Here is a 23,113-nt window from a genome sequence, read left to right as displayed (position 1 = left end):
GATATTTTGATCAACATCAGAATAGAACTAAAAAAACTGTACCAATCCGTTTATTTTTAAAGATATTATAAATTGAAAATCTAAAAAACGGAACAATATTATTGTGTCAACTCCGGACTAAACACAAAACACCTCTACAAAACCTATCTTTAGTAGCGATATTGATGACTGATCCATGTATACTAAGATACTCTCCATAGAAAATCATGTCTCAAATTTTCTATGGAAACACGTCTCAAAGTTGCCGAGTCGATAATTGCAATTAGGGAGGTGATCAACTAACATAGTCTGATCTCTTCGAAGGGATTACAGACCTAAAACTTGGAATCTCTTTACAAAATATACGTATATCTTTTCAAAACTTTACGCAAGTTATTATTATTACAATAAAAATATTAATCAGTTTCCATATCTTGCAATATCGCGACAAATAAAAACCTGTCTGGACGCAAGTCACCATGGACCAGTCTTAAAGATGATGATATGAAAAACTTAGCACATGACTGAAAGCCACAAAATGGATAAAGTAGACCAATTCTCATTATCTTTTTTTCTTTCCTTTATTTTTTTTGGAATTTAACGTAATTCATCAATTTGCTTTTTCATCATCGTCATATTCCCCGAAAGGGGATAAAATGTCATAATCAGCCACGCGCAGACACCTCTGGACGTATTAGAGGTCTCGAAGGCCATAGATGGTCACAACCACGTGACCGTCAACGTAACGTAATTCAAACCCAGTCTCATAGGGCACCCTCTCACTGTCACTGATTACGAAGAAGAAGAACAACAAATCTTCTTTCTTTTAACATTCTCTCATCTCTTTAACGACATGAAAACGATGCTTCTTATATGACCCACTTGGACGTTGAAACCGGGTTGGAAAAATCTGATAATGTCAAGAGAAAGAAAGAGAGAATTTTGAAAGGCTGCCTAATCTATCCGGCGGCCGACATACTAGGACTGCAACTTCTGATAAGGACTGTTGGTGTTTGAACCCCCGCTAGTGAAAATGCCCATGGCAACAATACCATTTACGCAATGTAGATCATTCAGCTCACACAATTCCATCTAGGGCCCGTTCCTTAAAGCTAATACGAAAATCCAAGTGCGGATCTTGCATCCACAAGGATCAGCACATATAAATGTATGCTAGTCAAAACAATAATGCTGCTAAATCAAGTGAAGAATCATGTGATCCACAAGGATCAGCACAGATTAACATGATGAATGTATGCTAGTCAAAACTTAATCAAGTGAAGAATCGTGTGATCAACTAGTGCAACACAGGGAAACATGACGCATCATCCTTACAAGTGAACAAACTACTAAGCTTCAACCTACCACCAGGACGCAAACTTCAGATGCAACTAAATATCGCGAGCCTCGACACAGCCCTGTAACTGAGTTTCAACATTCCACAGCAACGCTTAAGAAGAAAGCCATATATAGCTATATTTAATCCCTACTTGAACACCTAAATTTAGCCAGAATCCTTAGCAAAATAATGAACATAGAAAGATTAACATATCTTTGATCACCAAAACGTTTGCAATTTAGAATAGCTCATCTCATTACATTAAAAAAAGGTCTATCAAGGTAAAGATTGAGAATTCAGAGACCATAACCATATCAAACAATCTTGAACTCCAAAACAGAGAAGCTCTCAAAGAATCAAACCTAACAATGCTTATTCTTTCTCTTCTTCCAAGACTCAGCTCGTCAGTTCAGGTTTAGGATACTTCTCTGCTTCAATTGGATCTAACCACTTAGGGGATGACGATTGAAAAAAGGCCAATTAGGGACAGTGAACATAGCTGTAAAAAGCACAACTCCAGCATAGATCATCATCATTGTCCCAAACGAAGACGTTACATATCCAGCAACGAAAGCAACAACGCCAAAGGCTATGAGCAGAATTTGCATCAGCTCTTCCGCTAGTTTTTGCCCTTTCCAATCCATTTCTCTTTTCCAAAATCCTCCACAAAGTTCATATAATCAAAATCCTAAATTGAATTTGTACAGAGCAGAATCAAACCCATTAAGGGAAAAAAAAAACTGATTTTTTGAGTCTAAAGGTTCTTAATTTCGTCTAGAAAGAACACTAATATCGAGCTTAAACCTGATTTATAACCTAATTATACAGAATTCGTACCTGGAAGCAGGATTCAAGTGCGAAACTCGGTGATCTGATGATTCTGAATCTCTCTCTAGGAAGACGAAGCACGTACCCCAGAAACGTGCCGTCTTTGTTATAACACGGTGAACAACGTGTCGTTTTTTTAATCCTCTCTTAGTGGGCTTTGATTATATTAAGCCTTTTTAAAATAACGGCCCATATGAGTTGAAAAAGGCTTTTAGTGAATTAAAAAGCAAACATTTTCTTATTATTCGTCGACGGGTAACGAAATCGCCGGTAAGATTCGGGAGGAGAGAGCAAACGAGAAGCGACGGTGATCTGTGATCATAAGCCGGCGAAAGGATTTTAAAATCGAAGATGATCGGCCGACGTGCTGGAACGAATCGAGTCGGTATGAGGAGAGACGACTCTCTTCTAACTCGGTTTGTTGACTCAGTATTCTATTTCTTCCGATTGGCTGAGTTTGAGATCCTCTTTGTTCTCTTCATCCTTATCACCTACGTCATCTTCAAAGATCTGGTAAAATTCTTTGCTAATTCCTTTTGTACAAAGCTCAATTTTGTTTCCAGTTCGTAATTTTTCTCATGTTGATTTGCTTCTTTTTTTGCAGACGGCGAGGCCTGAGTACAATCGGATTCTTGTGGAGAAACCTGGTGGATCTGACATCTGGCCGTTCTAAATTGAAAATTAGAATTTTGTGTGTTTTGAATGGTTAGTTCTCGGTCTCTGACTTGAGTACAACTCATGAATCTGTAGGACGTGTGTGCTTTGTATACGGCAATGAACGCTTATCTTTATCTTCTGTTGTACATGTCAGTTTGTTCAAATAGGGTCAAATGTAATCCTCCTCCGTTGCTTTTGTTTTGATTAATAAAGAGTTCGGTTGCATTCACTATACTCACTGTGTTCATTGCTATGTTCCCTGAAACTTATTTGTATGGATGTAAATATATGGAATTTAGAAAGAAGGATGGACTGAAGATTGAAGAAAGAAGTAGCCAAATAGCATTACAGAATCTCTAGGCTTGGTTTTGTGTATATGATACAGATAGAGGGAGAAACAAGTCTTGAGATAAGTAGCAGAGTAGAAAAGCCAAGTGACTTAATCAGAGTATGAATAAGTTTAGCCATTATATGGTCTGTGTTGCTGCTGTTCCTCTGCGATTTTGTTGTTGGTCTGACTCTTTATAACCTGGCCAAAGGGCGTGGACTGTCACGTGGAGTGTCCCATTCGGTGGTAATGTGGTTACGGGAGATTTCCTTTAGAGACCGGCATCCACTCAGTGCCATGGTCAGCTCGAACTCATCACGTAGCATTTGAAGCACCTTTCTAACCCCAGCTTCTCCTTCAGCAGCCAATGAGAATACCACTGGTCTTCCAATCTGAGATTGAGAGGGCATTATAATATTATGTTACTGTACTGTCGTTGGTTTCAGTTAGCTTTCTGATAAATAGGACATATGATGCTTACGAATATTCCGGAGGCTCCAAGTGCGAGTGCCTTGAAGACATCTGTGCCACGTCGAACACCACCATCCAAGAAGACTGGAATTCGTCCTTGTGTTGCTTTGACAACCTGAACAGAGGATAAGAGAGCTGAAATTGTTGGACGCAGAACACTTGTTGACAACCAAAATTGGTATTCTAAGTCTAGAATGATCTACCTCTTCCAGGGCTGAGATTGTTGCTGGGACATAGTCAAGCTGGCGAGCTCCATGGTTTGACACAATGATCCCTGCTGCACCAGCTTGAACCGCTATCCTCGCTGTAGGAGGATAATTACAGTTGATGTGGTGAGGTATTTTTTATTAAACTTTAAAGTGAAGCAGACATTTGTTTTGTCAGATGGTAACTCACCATCTTCTCCTGTAAGAACACCCTTGACCAGAATCGGCAATTTGGTGATTGTCTGGAGCCATTGGACGTCCTATTCATGAAGTGAGAGCAGTCGAAAATCAAGTTTCTGTTCTAAGTTTTAAAAACTCTGTTTGTTGTTTATCTTTTAAACTACTCCGTTTACCTTCCAGCTCAAGGTACGGTCAATTTGACCAGCAACATATGAAGCCAAGCCAGAGTCAGCGGCCTGCAGGTGGAAACATATTTAGCTCAGGAACTCTCAAGAAAGATAATCTAACAACTCTGAGTTAAGACTGCTTTCTGAGAATCGTATTCATTTCAGGCTATAGAGCTCGACAGTATCTGATGAATGCTAACCTCGTCCATCTTTCCGAGGTCAAGACCCTCAAAGTTCTTCAATGTCAGGTTAGGAGGCAAAGTGAATCTGTAGCAGAAGAATGTTATGCTTTCGATCTATGTGTTCACATATTAAAATCCAGTAGACTCTCGTTATATTTCAAGTGACTTGGCTTTACCTGTTCTTAATATCAGACTCTCTGCGACCTAGCCTTGGGGTGTCCACAGTGAGAGCAATGGCTTTGAATCCAGCCCTCTCAGCCCTTCTTACTAGCTGCTCAACCACATTTCTGTTCTTGTATACCTACTCAACGATCGAAACGTGTGAACCATCAAGCGTGACCGGGTTTTTTCAGTATGAACAACAAGGTCTCGAGATGACTTACATAGAGCTGAAAGAATCGGATCCCTGGCCCTGTGGAAGCAACTTCTTCAACGCTGGAAGTAGCCCATGAAGATAGTGTCTGAAACATCATGGAAGAAAATAAGTCAAACCAGAGACATGGGTATGCATGGGTCGTGGATTTACAATCTCCAAACACCGAAAAGGTTATCAATCTTGCTTTGGATAAAATATATCGTAATGATATAATAACATACCATGATGGTTCCAGCTGCAGATGCAGCTCTAGCTGTAGCATATTCCCCTGCGTTAGTTTACAAAAGAGTGGTTAGATCAACCTTAGTCTTTGTCTCTAGCTATACTAAAACAAGTTTTCACTCTGTAGTCTCTACATAACTCAATATTTATTTACCATCAGGGTGAGCCATCTTTTGCATGGCTGTAGGAGCAACCATGATGGGCATCGAGATCTTGAAACCCAACACGGTGGTTGTCATATCAATCTTGCTCACATCAATCAAAATCCGAGGCCGAAAGCTATTAAACAACCCAAGGTATGCAATAAATCTCATGTAAAAACCAATAGCAAACAATAAAATATCATGTCATAAGAAAACTCACAGGATCCTTGCGAAAGCGTTTCTGTTCTCTTGAAGAGTCCATTGGTCCTCTGCACCAGATGCATAGTAGTCGTAAACCATCTTTGGCAACTTCTGCTTTGCGATGGCATCATACTCGGTAACGTTTGTGATCTCCATTTTCGGAAGTTGGTCTGTCAAAAAGAGCAAAAATAAATAAAAAAGAAGGTGTTAGTTAGCTATTGGGAAATTCAGACATAGAGTCATAGCTACGTGAGCGAGAACATGTCGATGAACTCTGTTTGGTCTAAAGAGAGAATCTCACGTACCTTGATTGGAATGGAGCTCTGCGGAGAGATGAAGAGTGTGAGTGGTAAGCAAAGCTTGTTATATTATATTTGGTTAAATGTTTAATATTTTGTGATGAATTAATAATATTTTATTCTTTTTTTCTTTTTTTTCGGTAACAGTTGAAATTGTTGGCAATGGAAAAAGATAGTATGGATGAGAAGCTGGAGGTGAAGAATGGTTTGAGGAGATAAGGACAAAGCTGATGGGATTGTGTGTGTCATATTTTCTTCCATATTATCGTTCTTACTTCTTAAACTTTCCACGAAAAAATAAATAATTCGTAAACCAATTGTTTTTCTTTCTTTATAATCCAATTATCCAAGAGTGAGCCAAATTCTATTTGGGCTTTACAATGCGAGACAGAGCCCAACACAGTTGTTGAGACTGAGGAGAAATTGGAACAAAATGGATTACACCAAGTGAAGAGAACGAAGAGAGGAGGTGAGGCAAATCTTCTTCAATGAGGTATAATTTGATTGTTATAAACCTCGATCTTCTCCTGGATCTGTGTTCATTGCTAGCTATCGTAAGGTTTCTGGCAGCTGTTAGTATATGTCACAGATTGAATTGCGTGTGTGGGAGGTTTTTGAGCAACGTAAGAGTAAGATAGGACTATGCTAGTGTCTATCAGATTATAGAATACATGGGTAGCTTAGAGTTAGAGAGATCAACATATATTGTACAAGCAAGAAGAATGGACTGAAAGTAGAAGTAGCCAAATAGCATTACAGAGAATCTCTAGGTTTGTGATCCGATATAGGGAGAAAACAAGTCTTGAGATACATTTTTTTTTTAAAAGAAAAAAAAAACAGAGTAAAAAGCCATGTGATCAATCAGAATATGAATAGGTTTAGGCATTACATGCTCTGTATTGTTGTTGTTTTCTTTTGTCTCTCTCTATAACCTTGGCAAATGGCGTGGAGTATCCCATTCGGTGACAATGTGGTTGCGGGTGATTTCACTGAGAGACCGGCACCCACTTAGTGCCATGGTTAGCTCGAACTCATCACGTAACATTTGAAGCACCTTTCTGACTCCAGCTTCTCCTTCAGCAGCTAGTGCAAATACCACTGGTCTTCCAATCTGTGAGATTGAGGGTATTAGAAATCCTGTGTTATTACGTTCAATAGGTTCAAGTTGGCTTTCAAGTGATAAATGGACATAAGATGCTTACAAATATCCCGGAGGCTCCAAGTGCAAGTGCCTTGAAGACATCTGTGCCACGTCGAACACCACCATCCAAGAAGACAGGAACTCTTCCTTGTGTCGCTTTGACAACCTAAATGCAAGAGAACAGAACTGAAATTGTTGGACAAAACACTTTCTTGAGAACAAACATTGATGCTTATAGTTGAGAATGATCTACCTCTTCAAGGGCTGAGATTGTGGCTGGGACATAGTCAAGCTGGCGAGCTCCATGGTTTGACACAATGATCCCTGCGGCTCCAGCTTGAATCGCTATCCTTGCTGCATGATGAAAATAATAGTTGACCTTGTCAGGTATTCCTATGAAACTAAAGTGTTGGAAACATTTGTTTGTCAGATGGTAACTCACCATCCTCTCCTGTAAGAACACCCTTGACAAGAATCGGCAATTTGGTGATTGTCTGGAGCCACTGGACATCCTGTAGATGAAAAATATAGAGTAATCTGAATCATGTTTTTGTTTCCAACTACTCGGTTTTGCTGTGTTATCTGATAATTTGTAATGTTCTCTTACCTTCCAGCTCAAGGTACGGTCAATTTGACCAGCAACATATGAAGCCAAACCAGAGTCATTGGCCTTCAGGTAGAAAAATAACAAGTTTAGGAACATAATCAGGAAACAAAACAGTATGCGTTAGAACTTGTTTTTTGAGTGGATCATGCCACTACTAAAAATTAAAGTTATGGATACTATCTGATCGATGCTTGCCTCGTCCATCTTTCCAAGGTCAAGACCTTCAAAGTTCTTCAATGTCAGGTTTGAAGGCAAAGTGAATCTGTAGTAGAAGAACACAGATCGTTAATCTATAAATTTCTTAGCTCTATCAACTCTTTATTACATTTCCATAGATGCGGCTTTACCTGTTTTTGATATCAGACTCTCTGCGACCTAGCCTTGGGGTGTCTACAGTGAGAGCAATGGCTTTGAACCCAGCTTTCTCGGCTCTTCTCACGAGCTGTTCAACCACCTTCCTGTTCTTATATACCTACTCAGAACAATCATAACGTGTGAGCTATCAAGTGTGACCACTTAATTCAGGATTGTTTATCAAGCGACTTAAATTACTTACATAGAGCTGGAAGAATCGGATCCCTGGCCCTGTGGAAGCAACTTCCTCAACACTAGAAGTAGCCCATGAAGAAAGTGTCTGAAATATCATGGAAGAAATGATCACAAGTCAGAGACATGGTTATGCATGGATTGTGGATTAAGAAGCTCTAAACACTGAGAAGGTTATATTTCTTTCAAGGACCATTCGTGACAATAGAATAACATACCATGATTGTTCCAGCAGCAGACGCAGCTCTAGCCGTAGCATATTCCCCTGCATTAGTTTCCATTAGAACTTGCTTTAGTCTTTGTCTCTAGTGATACTACAGCTAGTTTCTACATACTGTTTTAGGGAAAAGCAAAACGTCATTTACCATCAGGGTGAGCCATCTTTTGCATGGCAGTAGGAGCAACCATGATCGGCATGGAGATTTTGAACCCCAAGACGGTTGTTGCCATATCAATCTTGTTCACATCAATCAAAATCCGAGGCCGGAAGCTATTAAAACATCCCAAAGGTATGCATATATCAAATCACATCTCTTGTAAAAACCAACAACAACAAGAAGTGTAATCTTATCATAACAAAAAAAAATAACAACTCACAGGATCCTTGCAAAAGCGTTTCTGTTCTCTTGAAGAGTCCATTGGTCCTCTGCACCAGACGCATAGTAGTCGTAAACCATCTTAGGCAACTTCTGCTTTGCGATGGCGTCATACTCGGTAACGTTTGTGATCTCCATCTTTCGACGATGCTTGTCTCTGTCAAAAAGAGTTAAAAAGCCTGAAGTTAGTCAGCCACCTTTTGTGTAATTCAGACTGTCATAACAACTATTTCTAATCTCAAGAATTCAAAACACAGTGTTTCTGTTTGGTCTTGAAACACATAATCTCTCACAACACACACCTTGATTGGGAATGAAGCTCTCGAGAGAGATGAAGGGTGTTGATTGAAAGCTTATATCATATATATCTTAACTTTTATATTTTGGTTTAAGTGTTAATAATATATATTTTTGATAGGATGAGAAGCTGGAGGTGAAGAATCGTTGAGGAGATACAGACAAAAATCAGGATGGGTTGGGTCTAATCCACACAAGCAACTTGTGTGTTCCTTAGATTTTCTTAAGTATTATCGTTCACGTTCTCGAGGAAAAATAATAACAATTTCACAATTTTTTCTTTCTTTTTTTTGTTAGAGACACATACATAAATCCAAATATGGATGATGAAATTGAAACTGACGATAACACCACAGAACAACAACAAATAGAGTAGTCCGAAGTAAGATGAGCAGGATTCATGGGCCTAATTTGAAGCATAAAAGCCCAAAAATATTGAGCTTTAAATGTGGTGAGGAAAAAAGCCCATAATATGCAAAACAAACACGTCGTCGTCGTTATCGTCTCTCTTATTTAGCTGATTTGTTTGAGATTTGAGAATATTGAAAAAGTGAAATATATATACAGACACTCAGTGAAGGAGAAGACGAAAGAACAAAAAGGAAACAAAGTAATCGGAAAAGTGAAAAAGAAGAAACAGAGGCGAAAACGTTTTCGTTAAATCGGAGATCATAATTATTAGTTTCAATGGCGGATCGGAGCAAAGGCTTTATGAGAGATGAATTCGTGACCTATGCTTACATTTTACTCTACATCGCACTTTCTAGTGGTCAAATCTTCTTCAATAAGGTTTATCTTAAATCTCATAATCTATCCCTCCCTGGATCTGTGTTCTCGTCTCGCATCGTATTGTTTTGTTACTCTTTTATAAACCCGATCGCTAGTTTTTGTATGGATTGAGCTTTGCTTGACTAGCTGATTTTAGAATCTATCGGTAGTGTAGAAATCAAAATCAGGTGTTCACTCAAGCATAGGTTATGTGTAATGTTCTTGTTTTTAGGTTTGATCGCATTGCGTTTGCTTTCTTCTTAACCTGGTCCCTTGTGCTGTGTACGTTCTTCTGTTTGATGATAAATTGTAATCACATAAGCTCGATTTTTAAAGTCTTGAGGACTGTTGCTGAGCAGTTGATTGTATCTAATGGCGACCTGTTTGTTATTGCTTATGCATCAGAGTTCATCACCACTGTCCAATATTGTAGCAATTAACGATTTCCTTGTTTTACTCTCAAGACATGGTTTGTGTTAATGAAATTTTGCTTCCTGACGTAATTGTTCTTGTCTTTGATTTGCTCTTCTGCAGTGGGTTTTGTCATCTAAGGAAATAAATTTCCCTTATCCGCTTGGATTGACTTTACTTCATATGATCTTTTCCTCTGTCTTGTGCTTTCTTCTTACCAAAGTTTTAAAGGTAATCTTGCAATTAATGTTTTTTATGTATTGAATGTTCATAAGAAGCATAGTGAATGCAAAGATTCTAATTTTTTGGTCTCTCTTTTTTTCTCTATTTATTTCTCCATGAAGATCGTGAAGATTGAGGAAGGAATGACACTAGAAATGTAAGGAGGAAAGAGACTTCGTAAGAAATTTGATTTTTGGAGTAGTTGAAAATACCCATAATTTTAATTATCAATGTAGTATTGATCTATGGTTAAGTAATAAATAACTTACTTTATGTACTCAGATACGTTACATCAGTTATTCCAATAGGTGCAATGTTTGCGATGACCCTCTGGTTGGGAAACACTGCCTACCTCTACATATCAGTTGCGTTTGCGCAGATGTTGAAGGCTATAAGTAAGAATCTGTTCCTGCTCTAGTCTTATGTCTACTTCTTCTTATATATCTAGATAAGAGGAACTGTTGATACCAATATATTCTTGAATCATACTTGCAGTGCCTGTTGCTGTCTTTATTCTTGGAGTAGCTGCTGGACTTGAAATGATGAGCTGCAGGATGCTTTTGATAATGTCTATCATAAGTTTCGGCGTTTTAGTGGCTTCTTATGGAGAATTAAATATCAACTGGATTGGAGTGGTTTACCAAATGGGTGGTGTCGTTGGAGAAGCACTGAGGCTGATCTTCATGGAACTTCTTGTCAAGAGGAAGGGCATCAAGTTAAACCCAATCTCTCTTATGTACTACGTGAGTCCCTGCAGGTAAGTGAAATCGAAGAAGAAGCCATCTCAAATCAGTTCACTCATTATGTAAGCCTATACAGTTCACTTTATATTTATATGCCTCCTTTTTGCAGTGCTATTTGCTTGTTTGTACCGTGGATCTTTCTAGAGAAATCGAAGATGGAAGGCAATGGCACTTGGAACTTCCATTTTGTAGTGTTGACCCTTAATTCCCTATGTACATTTGCCCTCAACTTGTCGGTTTTCCTGGTGATTTCTCACACGAGCGCTCTCACTATCCGAGTTGCTGGCGTTGTCAAGGATTGGGTGGTTGTCTTGGTCTCAGCTCTTCTCTTTGCCGATACAAAACTCACAATCATCAACCTTTTCGGTTACGCCATTGGTAAGACAAAAACTTTTCACATTCACATCATTAGTCGGTTTAGAAACATGAGCATTATCATGAAGCTTCCTCTTATGTTTGTCATACGCAGCCATTGCCGGTGTAGCGGCATATAACAACCATAAGCTGAAGAAAGAAGCATCCAAAGTTCCCTCAGAAACTCCAGCAGATGGTGAATCAATATCGTTAGTGTCACAAGCTAATACTAATACAGAGAGATGATGATTGGCCTAAAAAAATGTAGTTTCTCTTCTCATCATCAGTCTTTGAGGTAATCTTTTGATTGTTTGTTTTGTCATATGTACCGTACGAATTATACAACTTACACAAACCATCTGTACCAAAAAAAAAAACAGAGATTTAATCAAATTATTCAATTCTCATCATTTTTATTCACAATTTGTAGGTTTAGTAATAATATGAATATGATTTGTCATTCACATATGGCAGAAAATAAATAAAAAAAGATTTAATTTTGCTTGATTTTTTTCCTTTTCAAGAACTAAATTTTGTTTTTAGGTAATAATATCTATCATCAGTTATATCTTTTTGACATTTATTATTATCATCAGCTTAAATTAAAATATTATTAAATGGAGATAAATGTGTTGTGATTTCCTATTGGCTTAAAAATGGGCCTAAAAAGCCCAGTAACGAGTATTTCCTTTTTTGTTCACCAACCTGGAAATTTATATTTAAATTAAAAAAAAAAAAAAAAAAAAAAGGAGAAGGGTAATTATAACATCGCGAAGGATTTGTGGGGTTTGTTGCTGGGCGGGTCTCTTCCCTCGGCAGTTACCTTCATCGAATTCGATCTTCTTCCTCTTCCGAAATCGTTAAATCTTCCCATAAAATTCCTTCTAGAAATTGACGGCGAAGCCTAAGCGCGTGAATTAGAGACAAGAGACAGAGAAAGAGAAAAACAAACGCCTCGTTGTTGGTGGCGGAGGGAGATGCGATCGCAGCTGTTGGCTACGCCGTGGCGGCGAGTCAGCGATGAGCGGTTGCTTGTGTGGTTATCTCCGGCGGAGAATAACCGATTTTGAATGGGATATAATAAACTGCAGATGAGCTGGATGCCGAGTCTACTGAGTCAGAAGCGTAGGAATGGTCCTCCCTTAGGGTTACGAAATCTCGGCAACACCTGCTACCTCAATAGTGTCCTTCAGTGCCTCACTTACACTCCTCCTCTCGCTAATTTCTGCCTTACTCACAAACACTCCTCTCACTGTACGCCTCTCTCCCTCTCCCTCTCTCTCTCTCTCGTTTTATTCTTATGTTGCTTCGATTAGATTACTTCTCGCTTTTGTTCCGTATTGATTCTACGCTTTAAGGTTATTGGCTGATACCGTGATTCGAGACTTTTACATTAGGAAGTTGATCATGAGCTTCATACAGGTTTTTGGTATTGTAGTTTGCTTATATACTTTTGGATATACTGTATCAGAGATAGTTCTATTTCTTAGGAGCTTTCTTTTGTTGTTCTTATAATTCATTTGTTGTTCTGACGCTTTTGGTTGGTGATGTGTTTAGGCGACTCGTTTGTGGATGGGGAGCGGAAACGGGACTGTCCTTTCTGCATAGTAGAGAGAAGAATAGCAAGGTCTCTTAGTGTGGATCTAACAACCGATGCGCCTAACAAGATTTCAAGCTGCCTTAAAATTTTTGCTGAGCATTTTAAGTTTGGTCGTCAAGAAGACGCTCATGAGTTCTTGCGGTATGTCATTGATGCATGCCACAATACATCTCTCCGCTTAAAGAAGTTGCGAGTCAAGGGTAATGAGCCCTTTAATGGCAATACTACTGCTGTGATGGAGATTTTTGGTGGCTCTTTGCAGAGCCAGATTAAGTGTTTGTCATGTGGTGCTGAGTCTAATAAAGCGGATGAGATTATGGATATCAGTCTTGAGATTTTGAACAGTAGCTCATTGAAGGAATCGTTGCAAAAGTTCTTTCAGCCTGAGATTTTAGATGGCAACAATAAGTATAGATGTGAGAGGTAAGTGATTTTGAATCTTCTAGTTGTCCTTTCTTTCCATTTGTTTGAGGTTCTGTTGTTTTTTTATTATAACTGAACTTTTTCCATTTGTTCAGCTGTACGAAATTGGTGACGGCAAGGAAGCAGATGTCTATACTCCAATCCCCTAACGTCCTTGTTATTCAATTGAAAGTAAGTTTATCATGTTCTGTTTACCAAATGTGACAGTTATTATAGATATAATATGTTTATTGTGTTTTAATAAATTGGTTTTGCAGAGGTTTGGGGGTATTTATGGTGGGAAGATAGATAAAGCCATTTCATTTGGTGAGATTCTGGTTCTCTCGAACTTCATGAGTAAAGCAAGCAAGGTACAAGATTCTGACACTTTCAACTAAGCTTTAAGTTTATTGCCAGTTTTTGTTAGTGATGTTACATATCTAGTTAGATGCATATCAGAAAGTTCAAGGTTATAGTGTTTTAGTGTAGCATTTAACTGGAATTTCAACCTGATTAATCCTTTTGACATGATTTGCATATAGAATATAGAATGAAGTTGCAGCGTTCATATATTCTTAAGTTGTTCTTTTCAATTCATACATTTTGTTAAGTGATTTACTATTCCAAAAATTGCAGGACCCTCAAACGGAGTATAAGCTTTTTGGAATAATTGTGCATGCAGGATTTTCTCCTGAATCTGGGCATTATTATGCATACGTTAAGGTTCGTTTCTTGCCTTTTAAATTTTTATGCAACGCGAACTCTTGTACTGCTGGCTGATTTCTAAAACTCCTTTGTGTAGGATTCCTTGGGCCAATGGTATTGCTGCAATGATTCTCTTGTCTCACGCTCCACCTTGCAGGAGGTTTTGTCAGAGAAAGCTTATATCCTGTTTTTCAGCCGTTCAAACCCGAGGCCAGCATCTGCTAAAACTCTGGTGACATCCAATGGGACTACATCTCCTGAGGTTAATGGCTGCGAGACATCAAAGCCCCAGAAGTTTATCGGTCCCCTTAATGGTTTCAACATGAAACGTCAAGCCGAGCAGTCCGTCCAGAAGGCTAACCTAGCTCCTACAAAGCCCCATAAATTCATTGGACCCAAACCACGAACCGAGCAGGCCCTTCAAAAGGATAACCTGCTTTCTTCCAAAGTAGAATTGGCGCCTCTAAAGCCACATGCGAAGATATCTGTCAACCTTGTCAACCTTAATGCCAAAAGGGTCTCTCCCTCGGTCAATGGTAGACTACTTTCTTTCCACCAAGATGAGAACATAGCTCCGAAGGCGAACAAAGAGAATAGTGTATCAGTTTCGTCAGCTAGAGTTTTCTCTGGCAAGGAGAGAAAGTTTGGTACTGAAAATGGTGGCAATGGAGTTAAAGAAAACGGCTGTGCACCAGGTAGTAGTAGTAATCATAAAGTGGCATTGCAAACCAATGGGCATAGTAATGGCTCCAGCAATGGGGGTGATCACCACAAGGATAACCTTAATCCATGCGAGAGTAATGGCTCACAAAATGAAACTGATCACCAGGAAAATGAGAAGAACGATGTTACTACCACTCAAGCCAAAGCCTTGGGCTCTTCAACAAAAGAAGACCCTTGCATTTTGCTCAGGAAAGATGAGTCATCTCGGAATGAACTTGAAGCAATAAAAGAGAGGTAATTTCAGTTTTGTGCGTTTTGCTTAATACTCAAGATTATATCTGACGCCATAGCTAACCTATATTTGATTGTGTTTGCAAATTTTCTCAGCCTGAAGAAAGATGCGCTGTCACATCTACGGTCATGCGGATGGTATGATAAGGTACAAATCTCCATGCGTGCCAAGAAGAGATTGCGCACAGAGCAATCAGGAGGAGAAGATGGTAACGACTTAAAGTAAGTGAAACCTGACTTTTTTGCTGTTCTCAACTAATAATCTTCTCATATTTTCACTGCCTCTTGCTTGAGTATAGTAGCTAGAATCTGCATATATGTGGAACCTCTTTTAGCTACGTGCTTCATTATAATCATCATATGTTAATTCATTTTGTGGATGGTTTGGAACTTTGTGTTGTTGCAGGAGGAGGTTGATTGAAGATGTAAAAACAAGTTTAAAATCGCAGATTCCAGAAGAACTAAAAGCAGATCTGGTAAGCCGTATCTGGGAAATTAGCAAGAAGAAGTACTCGTGAAACATTGGTTTTGCTTAAACCAAAATGACTTGGATGCTTAAATCCCCTACTTGGTTCCCCACAACACACTCTTCAGTCCTCATTTTCCATCATTGCTTAACCCATCTGGTTGGTGTGTGATACAGTGAGAGCGGATCGAGATTTTTTCCTATGAGGGTCTCTTATTATTACATTTTTGGAAGAGAGTAAAAAGTAAATTACCGGAAAAGGAAAAATTAATAGATATCTCATTCTGTATAATATAAAGCCTTCTTTTTGTTCTCGTATCGATATGAAACTTCTTACACACAAAATTTATTACCAGTCCTGTGGAAATTATATAAGAACGTTCGTGGATTTTTTGTTTGTATTCTTTAGACATTTGGGATCGATCATAGGTAATTCGAGATTCGATAAACACAAAGTGAATTAGGAGAACATTCAACAACGAGAAATAGATAAAAAAAAATATTCTGATGCTGAAGAGATTACAAAAAAAAATGGATTCTCTTTAAAGTTGATTTGGGCCAAGAAACGTATGGTTTCTTCGGTTTTATTGAAATAAGGAAATGCATTTTGGGAAAGTAGCAATTTGAATGGTATTTAAGAAGAAGAGAGTCTGTTGATCTTGGAGTAGTGAGCAAGAGACCAGGAGGAGGTGCCTGGACAAGAAGAAGAGAGTCTCTCTGCAGTGGCTCTGACTAGTTCTTCAAAGTCAAAGTCTTCCTCGGAAATTGTTGTCAACATGTTCTTGAATGGTTCTCTCGTTGCCGATATAAACTTAGCCGGAGCCACCTCAGTGATGAACCTGGAGGTCTTAACTGATTCCATTGTTTATTGACCGAGTCGAAAAGAGAGTTTTGGAGGATGAAAGCTTCTTCGTTGCGCATGGGAATGAAGAAAAGAAGATAGAAAAGAGAGACAATGAGATATTGTTGACACGATATTTGTGAATGATTTTGGTGAGAGTTGAACTGAATTTATAGAGACTATGAAGTACTTGCATCTAGAAAAGGACAATAAGGAAGAATACTTAAAAGACTCCCGACAAAAATCAAACCTAATTTTCAGTGACATGGTATAATTCACATAAAACATACTTGTTTTTTTTTTTTGTCAACGTTGCTTAATCATTTGGTAATCATCCAAGTCAAGTGAGTATCAGTGTAACAAATTAAAACCATCTCTAGCTTAGAAACTATATGATGATGAAATCATTTGGTTACACAAACACCACCTAAACAACAATCAAATCCAGATTATATCTATAAACACATTGGTACGGATGAAAAATCAAGTGATAGGTACGAAGTTGCTTTCAAAAGGGACGACGGTGTGGGGATTCTTCCTTTATAATTCAAAATAAATTAGTGACAACCCATCACCTTTTTGAGCTTTTGATTTCTCTTCTCAAATTATATAGTTCTATGAATTTCCACTCTTTTACTTGTATTGATCAAATGAGTTAGCTCAATGATTGATTTTATAATTTAAAGAAAGAAAAAAGTTGCTTAATATAAGATAATTATATTAGATTCCCTTTTTCTAATCCTCTTAATATATATATTTTTTTGGTAGGAATCCTCTTAATATATATGGCTGTATGATATGATACGTACCCGTTAATATAACTATAAAATATTTTTCTGAAACTCCGGAAAATTAAATTATTGACAGCATTATAATGGTAACATATCATAGCAAAATGAGTTGGCCAACCAAAGATTTGCCAAACTTTTAGCATTAATTCGTGAAGATGACATTTACCGTCTCTTACTAAATTCAAAAGCCAATTTGTAGGTGCTGTGTATTTAGGTTTTATTTGTTCAAATATAGAAAGTTTGCTTCTTATTTGGAAATTTTTATGGTCATCCAATAAATAAATTAATTCATGTTTTATATTACTCTTATTTCTAATGTGAAATTTTAACATATTCAGTTTTGAAATCTTAGTAAATGTTTACTTTTGAAGTTATTTTTGATGAATCAAATATTAAACCATGATATTAGAATCCAACTGATGTTAGTATGTTACTAATATAATAAACACTTGCCAAGTACACACTAATCACTTAGAAGAAGAAGATTTCAACCACATATTTAATGCCGAGATGGGACAATTCAGGTAACATAGTTGTTAGACGTCGTACCTTGTATAGCAATTTACAATTGATACGGTATTTTATAGAAACCACAGAAATAAAAATAATCTAAAGGACCACCACCTATATTCTATGGCGGAGAGAGGTGGCCGCGCCAATAGGGCGTCGCATGGGACCATTTTGCTACTTCAAGCTTCCCGCCACCGTCTCCATTTACATAGAAAAAGGTTTGTTTTGGAATCTTCCTAATAAACTGAGCCCTTTTGTTACTTGGTAATGTAAGCTTTCAGATTAGCTCTCTAGCTAGAACTTGTAAATCTTGTTGAAGAATGCTTAAATACATATTAATATTAATGTATACAATTACAAACATGCCATTATAGACATACAGTATATAGAATCTGATATTATAATTAATACTATTTCCCATTTCACACTGTAAAGACCATTCTCTAATATATTATTCCACTTATCCACCAAAACTGAAATTCTTCTACGGGTTTCTACGACCATCTATATAGATTTCTTTGTCTTGCTTAATTACACATTTCTGTCTGCGCCATAAAGTAGTGGAACGAATATAAACTATTCGAATTTAACCGGAAAATGTGGTCATCCCATCGATTAGATTATATTCTTTGACCCCATCTTTTATATTTCATTCTTGAATTAGGGTTTTGGTCAAAATTCCCAGCCATGCATATGGAAATGGAATCTAGGAATAAAACAATACACTTTTTTATAATCGCATTTGTATGCCTATAAATACCGACATATCTCCACTAGGCTTTACCACAACACAAGAGTCAAGAAAGAGGTAACAGGTTTGAAACAATTAGCTCGTGATCAGATCGAAACAAGATGATGGGAGTCTTTTGGTTGTATCAGAGGGTCTTGCATGAAGGAATAAAGAATGGAATTGAGCCAAGGATGACTTGCCGGTTTTAAACACAACCGGTTTATGACCATTTATTTGGTCTCATTCACAATCTGTTGATTTGTGTCTGGCAAGTTGACCTTGGCTCTGCTTCGTTCTCTATTCTTCCATGTTAGCTTCCAGATATATATCTACACACTCTAGTCATGGATCGGACTTATCATCTCATATTCTCATATATAGAAGTATATAACATATAAACCCTCCAAATGTTACTTATAAATCGATATATATTTGTCCCAAATTATTCATCTCGTTAATAAGTCTTTCATGCTTCATATATATGGTCCTTTAATTTCAATTAATTATTAATTTCTTGTAAATTCTGAGAAACTTTCTTAGTTAGATAAAACAAAACAGACACACTTTTTTATTTCGTTCACTTTGAACTTTTCGTGAGAACTTAGAATCTAACATGACTTTATATAAGTATCGTATACTGCCTCTTTCTTTCCTTTTTATTCCCGTTATCATCCAGAAAATAAAAAATTCGTATAACGGAATATACTTTTGGGTAACCATATCAAGCAAGTTTTCGAAGTGAAATCATTTGGGCAAGAAGTGATCAGTCGCTTAATATATAATACCAATACCTTTGAGCCTTTTAGTTATCAATTTTATACTTTGGAAAACTTATATCAATTTTACACTTTGGAGTCGAGCTTGTAAAGGACCTTAAAACATTTGATCTAAGCAAACGACATTGGGTTATTTTTTATCATCATTCAATCCTCAGAATTGCGTGGTAATTTCAACAAATTAAATAACATGGTATTTTATCTGAAAGCAACTTATTTAATCCTAACAGGTACGCATTACTCATTTAATACATGATCGTATTTTATCTTAAAGCAACTTATTTAATACATGATCGTATTTTTTTCCAAATAAGAGATATTATACTAGACACCACTAGCGTTATTTTAATAATCACCTACGTCATTAGAGTGCACTAGAAATGTGCATATATATATATATATATATATATATATATATATATATATATATATATATCAGTTTGCATGAAATTTAAATCATCTTCCCTCTTATGTCAGTTTGCAACCATATTCATATTAAGTTAGTTTATTTCGAAATAAAGCTACTTAGCTAAGAGCATCTACAATCTACTCCCTCCGTTTTGTATTACTTGTCATTCTAGACAATTTCACACATATTAAGAAAACAATTAAATTATTTATTTTACCTCTCATTAATATACTATTTCATTTGATATAAGTAATTAATAAGCTAAATGTTAGGGGTAAAACTGAAAATTTGATTCATAAAGTTGTATCGTAAATACAAAACGACAAGTAATATAAAATAAAAAATTAAGTCTAGAACGACAAGTAAAAATAAACGGAGGTAGTATTTATTCATTGTTACTTTCAAACTAGAGTTAAAAAAATAAGTTTTTCTCCAATCCTACTCTATTTTTGAGTTAAAAATGGATATCTCCAAAATTTATTTGTAAAATATAAATATAAATCTCCAAATATAGAGGAAAAAAATGGAGATGGTTTGAACAAAATTAACTCTAAATTCTATTTTCGAGATGGAAATGCAGATGGATCGGAAATCGTCTAATTTACCAATTTTTTATTTTTTGGTAAAATAGTTCATATTGTAACGGCAAAAAAACATGTGTAGCGTACTTCGTTAACAAAAGTTGAGATATCATATTACAATTACTTTCCTCTAAACCCATATATAAATTTAAAAACCCCTGGGGTGATTATATAGTTTGATTCTCGTATATAATATGCTGGAAGATGCGACGCGTGGATTATGCAATGGTCGATACTAAAAATGTCATTTTGATGCGATATCTAGTGCTACGAATTCAATACTATTCACATTAATTTCAACTATTTCTGATTCTATTCAATCTGTCATGAGGGTGGTCAAAATTCTTTTGGTCGCCCCAAGCCGTGGGTGGAATCCATTTATTATTATAAACTCGACTTAATTAAGCGTACAAAACAATGATCTTGAAATCACTTACGTAAAGGTATGAACATGGACGGAAGTCTCTTGTAGTGTCAGAGAGTCCACCCAACATGTGCACAATACACTGGTGGTGACTGGACCATTCATGTGAATGAATTTTCTTAACAAAAGATTGAGAGAACATAGCCCCATAAACCCGTAAATCATAAATGAACGGGAGACATATTAATAAATAAACAACCTATATATATCATTAATTACTAAGGACAAATATCAAACTCTCTTCACTTCTAGTACGTAATTCCAAATTTGGAAGACAAAATGATAAATTAGAGCAAGCAAAACAAGATAGTCACGGCCTAAAACTAAGACTGGTGACGTCATATCATCACAATATCACATGACTATATTGAATGCTTTAGCGACTACTTTGTCTATTATGACTTGAAAGTTGAAACCCTTAACATTATAAAAGACAAAGATCTCTCTTTGCTTAAAACACCAAAAAAAAAAATATGAACAAGACTGATCAAACAGCCATTGACGGCTCAGCTTTAGAGCTTAACCGCACTGAGAAAACGGCAGAGGCGGTCCTGCGAGTAGTATCAATGGCTCTAAGTATTGCGGGTCTCGTGATCATGATCAAGAACTCCATCTCCAACGACTTTGGCTCTGTTTCTTACTCAAATCTTGGAGCTTTCATGTTGCCTTCTTCTCTCAGCTCTGTATCTCTTCTTGCTTCACACTAGACATTTAATAATCAATGAACCTTTGCTTTTGTTTTTACCTGCTTGTAGGTATTTGGTGAGTGCTAATGGCGTTTGTGCTGCTTATTCTCTTCTTTCTGCTCTCGCAATATTAGCCCTTTCGTGTCCAATAAGCAAGCGCCAAGTCTGGACACTGTTCTTGCTTGACCAGGTAGTCACGTACCTGGTTCTAGCGGCTGGCTCTGTATCTGCAGAGACGGTTTACTTAGCATATTATGGAAACATACCCATCACTTGGAGCTCTGCTTGTGACTCCTATGGAATCTTCTGTCACAAGGCATTGATCTCGGTTGTGTTCACATTCGTTGTCTCCCTTCTCTATATGTTGCTCTCGCTTATCTCTTCGTATCGACTCTTCAGCAGATTTGAAGCACCCTAAGCACCGAAATTGAAGAATACATAAAGAAAGAAAAGGTAACAAAGAGGGACAGAACACAGACATATATATTGTCCTGTTTGGTTGAATACTTGAAGTGAAAGAGTACTTTGAATAGAAGAGTAACTAAATATTAATGTTTTTCTCTAATTGATTGATTTATCCTTTTTGAGTTTTCAGACAATCGGATTTAGTCGGTTGAACTATTGTTATAATTGTTTGTACCTGAGATTGCACAATACTAAGTAAATAAAGATTTTAGAGAAAGAGTGAAACTGGTTCTTTTATTAACGATAAAAACTTGAGGTCGTCACTAACACGAGTCAAGATTGAGCTCGTCAGTTCACAGGAGAACTAACAAGCTAATAATGACGAGCTCGAAAGAGTAAATAAATTACACAGAAGACAATATTGGTTTTCGATGCAATGTATGGTTCTCTGGGTATTGTCAGGGGGTCAGAATGAGGTTCCCAGTAAATGTCTTGAACTATTTATAGGTGTGTAGAGTTAGGGCACTCTAGGGTTTCTTGTTGGGATTTCAAGAGAGACAGCTCTTGTCCAAGGAGAGACAACTCCCAATGATTGAATCTCCTTATACCCACAATAAACTAACTCGACCTCAAGGGGAAGAAGAGGACATCAACTTGTGATGAACTCCCCATAAAGAAGCTAAATAGACCCCAAATACTAGATGGTAAATCGGATCTTATTAAGGAGCAAACAACCTAGTTTGAGACTAATCCTTGTTAAAGTATCACAACACTTATGAGTTTGTGTACTTAGATAGAAAGGATTTAGAATCAGTAAGCTAGGGAATAAGAAGTAAATAAGGAAGAGTTTAGGTGGATTTAGAGAAGAGAATAGGCTGCCTTAAAGGCAGCCCCTAACCGCTAATCCTAAACTCTCTACATTGTTGATATGAACAAGAACACAAGTGTAGAGAGGAAATCGGTTTCTCTTGTTATTGAATAATGTTGTGATGATTATTACATAGAAGAGAGATTACACATTTTAATATAGGAGAACAAATGCATATGACCGTTTAGATATAAGAGAGAGGTGAAAGGGACATATAGCCGTTGGGCTCAAGTGGGAGCTTAGTGAAAGAGACAGCTCCTTGTCTTTGGTTGACTCGTTATGCTTCTCAACCAAAGCCACACGTGATCTCCTTCCCTTCCATTCCTTGTGACCGTTAGATCTCCTTTCCTTGTGGCCATTGGATCTCCTTTCCTTCCTTGTGAGATATTTCCTTCTTCTTGGGCTTCTTCTTCTTATAAGGCCTTTGTTCTTCTCACATTGCACTTATGGCCTTGCTGCCCTCTCTTCTTGCTCACACAGCCCACATGGCCTTACCAGCCTTTCTCATTGTGTTCGCGGCCTAACTGGCCGCTCTCATGCCTCCCATGGCCTCACCGGCCACTCTCTTGGTGTACACCGGCCTTACCGGCCTCTCTCCTCTTCTTCCAAGGCTCGGCCTTACAGGCCTCTCCTCTCTCTTCCTTCTTACACTCTAATACTCCCCCGCACGCTTGATCGGCGGGACACCATGAGGACCAAAGA

At 37.4% G+C, this 23,113-nt stretch overlaps 7 protein-coding genes and 1 long non-coding RNA gene across 11 annotated transcripts; 4 read left to right on the top strand and 4 right to left on the bottom strand.

The window, feature by feature from the left end:
* Positions 1–1,508: 1,508 nt before the first annotated feature.
* On the bottom strand, positions 1,509–2,284 carry LOC104745719 (uncharacterized). The gene is made up of 2 exons (XR_760775.2): positions 2,156–2,284; positions 1,509–2,006 (listed from the first exon to the last, which is right to left on the bottom strand). It is a non-coding gene; the product is annotated as an uncharacterized LOC104745719 (long non-coding RNA).
* A 101-nt stretch (positions 2,285–2,385) lies between these two features.
* On the top strand, positions 2,386–3,037 carry LOC109129245 (GRIP/coiled-coil protein). The gene is made up of 2 exons (XM_019237072.2): positions 2,386–2,659; positions 2,751–3,037. Exons 1-2 carry the CDS (start codon positions 2,498–2,500, stop codon positions 2,817–2,819), a joined length of 231 nt encoding a protein of 76 aa, XP_019092617.1. The 5' UTR covers positions 2,386–2,497; the 3' UTR covers positions 2,820–3,037.
* A 60-nt stretch (positions 3,038–3,097) lies between these two features.
* Positions 3,098–5,869, bottom strand: LOC104745718 (glycolate oxidase 1). 2 transcript variants are annotated; one of them, XM_010467036.3, is made up of 12 exons: positions 5,585–5,869; positions 5,299–5,449; positions 5,090–5,214; positions 4,935–4,981; positions 4,721–4,798; positions 4,514–4,638; positions 4,356–4,422; positions 4,162–4,224; positions 3,999–4,068; positions 3,806–3,906; positions 3,613–3,717; positions 3,098–3,523 (listed from the first exon to the last, which is right to left on the bottom strand). In XM_010467036.3, exons 2-12 carry the CDS (start codon positions 5,433–5,435, stop codon positions 3,326–3,328), a joined length of 1,116 nt encoding a protein of 371 aa, XP_010465338.1. In that variant the 5' UTR covers positions 5,436–5,449; positions 5,585–5,869; the 3' UTR covers positions 3,098–3,325. The 2 variants fall into 2 exon arrangements, with proteins under 2 accessions (XP_010465338.1, XP_010465339.1); XM_010467037.3 differs by having other exon boundaries at positions 5,295–5,449; positions 5,585–5,757.
* Positions 5,870–6,283: 414 nt separating this feature from the next.
* On the bottom strand, positions 6,284–9,105 carry LOC104745716 (glycolate oxidase 2). Of its 2 annotated transcripts, none has more exons than XM_010467031.2 (12): positions 8,771–9,105; positions 8,470–8,625; positions 8,238–8,362; positions 8,091–8,137; positions 7,883–7,960; positions 7,674–7,798; positions 7,522–7,588; positions 7,327–7,389; positions 7,162–7,231; positions 6,973–7,073; positions 6,781–6,885; positions 6,284–6,689 (listed from the first exon to the last, which is right to left on the bottom strand). In XM_010467031.2, exons 2-12 carry the CDS (start codon positions 8,604–8,606, stop codon positions 6,504–6,506), a joined length of 1,104 nt encoding a protein of 367 aa, XP_010465333.1. In that variant the 5' UTR covers positions 8,607–8,625; positions 8,771–9,105; the 3' UTR covers positions 6,284–6,503. The 2 variants fall into 2 exon arrangements, with proteins under 2 accessions (XP_010465333.1, XP_010465334.1); XM_010467032.2 differs by having other exon boundaries at positions 8,466–8,625; positions 8,771–8,912.
* A 171-nt stretch (positions 9,106–9,276) lies between these two features.
* LOC104745715 (putative sugar phosphate/phosphate translocator At3g14410) lies at positions 9,277–11,673 on the top strand. Of its 2 annotated transcripts, none has more exons than XM_010467030.3 (7): positions 9,277–9,554; positions 10,068–10,175; positions 10,289–10,323; positions 10,449–10,561; positions 10,662–10,923; positions 11,019–11,287; positions 11,379–11,673. In XM_010467030.3, exons 1-7 carry the CDS (start codon positions 9,453–9,455, stop codon positions 11,507–11,509), a joined length of 1,020 nt encoding a protein of 339 aa, XP_010465332.1. In that variant the 5' UTR covers positions 9,277–9,452; the 3' UTR covers positions 11,510–11,673. The 2 variants fall into 2 exon arrangements, with proteins under 2 accessions (XP_010465332.1, XP_019092599.1); XM_019237054.2 differs by having other exon boundaries at positions 9,294–9,554; positions 10,289–10,343.
* A 305-nt stretch (positions 11,674–11,978) lies between these two features.
* On the top strand, positions 11,979–15,778 carry LOC104745714 (ubiquitin carboxyl-terminal hydrolase 25). The gene is made up of 8 exons (XM_010467029.3): positions 11,979–12,517; positions 12,821–13,286; positions 13,382–13,457; positions 13,544–13,636; positions 13,902–13,988; positions 14,068–14,927; positions 15,021–15,146; positions 15,331–15,778. Exons 1-8 carry the CDS (start codon positions 12,334–12,336, stop codon positions 15,440–15,442), a joined length of 2,004 nt encoding a protein of 667 aa, XP_010465331.1. The 5' UTR covers positions 11,979–12,333; the 3' UTR covers positions 15,443–15,778.
* Positions 15,779–15,816: 38 nt separating this feature from the next.
* LOC109129246 (uncharacterized) lies at positions 15,817–16,377 on the bottom strand. The gene has a single exon (XM_087487797.1). The coding sequence runs from the start codon at positions 16,250–16,252 to the stop codon at positions 16,025–16,027; it is 228 nt and encodes a 75-aa protein (XP_087343923.1). The 5' UTR covers positions 16,253–16,377; the 3' UTR covers positions 15,817–16,024.
* Positions 16,378–20,895: 4,518 nt separating this feature from the next.
* Positions 20,896–21,820, top strand: LOC104745713 (CASP-like protein 2A2). The gene is made up of 2 exons (XM_010467028.3): positions 20,896–21,113; positions 21,208–21,820. The coding sequence occupies exons 1-2, from the start codon at positions 20,926–20,928 to the stop codon at positions 21,554–21,556; spliced, it is 537 nt and encodes a 178-aa protein (XP_010465330.1). The 5' UTR covers positions 20,896–20,925; the 3' UTR covers positions 21,557–21,820.
* Positions 21,821–23,113: the final 1,293 nt, after the last annotated feature.

This window comes from Camelina sativa, chromosome 15, assembly GCF_030686135.1.
Source record: "Camelina sativa cultivar CO46 ecotype springtype chromosome 15, ASM3068613v1".
In the NCBI taxonomy this organism is placed as follows: Eukaryota; Viridiplantae; Streptophyta; class Magnoliopsida; order Brassicales; family Brassicaceae; genus Camelina; species Camelina sativa.
Note: the sequence above shows the minus strand (reverse complement) of the source record. Positions and strands in the feature narration are given on the sequence as shown.

What these genes read in the sequence shown, in the direction of transcription:
- LOC104745716 (XM_010467031.2), bottom strand. Translation starts at nt 8,606, where the DNA reads ATGGAGATCACAAACGTTACCGAGTATGACGCCATCGCAAAGCAGAAG. An exon ending in CTGCTGCTGGAACAATCATG is followed by an intron (nt 7,961 to 8,090) that starts GTATGTTATTCT and finishes ATGATATTTCAG; the next exon opens with ACACTTTCTTCATGGGCTAC. An exon ending in ACCGTACCTTGAGCTGGAAG is followed by an intron (nt 7,232 to 7,326) that starts GTAAGAGAACAT and finishes TTTCATCTACAG; the next exon opens with GATGTCCAGTGGCTCCAGAC.
- LOC109129245 (XM_019237072.2), top strand. Translation starts at nt 2,498, where the DNA reads ATGATCGGCCGACGTGCTGGAACGAATCGAGTCGGTATGAGGAGAGAC. An exon ending in ACGTCATCTTCAAAGATCTG is followed by an intron (nt 2,660 to 2,750) that starts GTAAAATTCTTT and finishes CTTTTTTTGCAG; the next exon opens with ACGGCGAGGCCTGAGTACAA.
- LOC104745718 (XM_010467036.3), bottom strand. Translation starts at nt 5,435, where the DNA reads ATGGAGATCACAAACGTTACCGAGTATGATGCCATCGCAAAGCAGAAG. An exon ending in ACCTCGGAAAGATGGACGAG is followed by an intron (nt 4,225 to 4,355) that starts GTTAGCATTCAT and finishes TTCCACCTGCAG; the next exon opens with GCCGCTGACTCTGGCTTGGC. An exon ending in TGTTCTTACAGGAGAAGATG is followed by an intron (nt 3,907 to 3,998) that starts GTGAGTTACCAT and finishes ATCCTCCTACAG; the next exon opens with CGAGGATAGCGGTTCAAGCT.
- LOC109129246 (XM_087487797.1), bottom strand. Translation starts at nt 16,252, where the DNA reads ATGGAATCAGTTAAGACCTCCAGGTTCATCACTGAGGTGGCTCCGGCT.
- LOC104745715 (XM_010467030.3), top strand. Translation starts at nt 9,453, where the DNA reads ATGGCGGATCGGAGCAAAGGCTTTATGAGAGATGAATTCGTGACCTAT. An exon ending in TTCTTACCAAAGTTTTAAAG is followed by an intron (nt 10,176 to 10,288) that starts GTAATCTTGCAA and finishes TTCTCCATGAAG; the next exon opens with ATCGTGAAGATTGAGGAAGG. An exon ending in GCAGATGTTGAAGGCTATAA is followed by an intron (nt 10,562 to 10,661) that starts GTAAGAATCTGT and finishes TCATACTTGCAG; the next exon opens with TGCCTGTTGCTGTCTTTATT.
- LOC104745714 (XM_010467029.3), top strand. Translation starts at nt 12,334, where the DNA reads ATGGGATATAATAAACTGCAGATGAGCTGGATGCCGAGTCTACTGAGT. An exon ending in TCCTTGTTATTCAATTGAAA is followed by an intron (nt 13,458 to 13,543) that starts GTAAGTTTATCA and finishes TTGGTTTTGCAG; the next exon opens with AGGTTTGGGGGTATTTATGG. An exon ending in GAAGATGGTAACGACTTAAA is followed by an intron (nt 15,147 to 15,330) that starts GTAAGTGAAACC and finishes GTGTTGTTGCAG; the next exon opens with GAGGAGGTTGATTGAAGATG.
- LOC104745713 (XM_010467028.3), top strand. Translation starts at nt 20,926, where the DNA reads ATGAACAAGACTGATCAAACAGCCATTGACGGCTCAGCTTTAGAGCTT. An exon ending in TCAAATCTTGGAGCTTTCAT is followed by an intron (nt 21,114 to 21,207) that starts GTTGCCTTCTTC and finishes ACCTGCTTGTAG; the next exon opens with GTATTTGGTGAGTGCTAATG.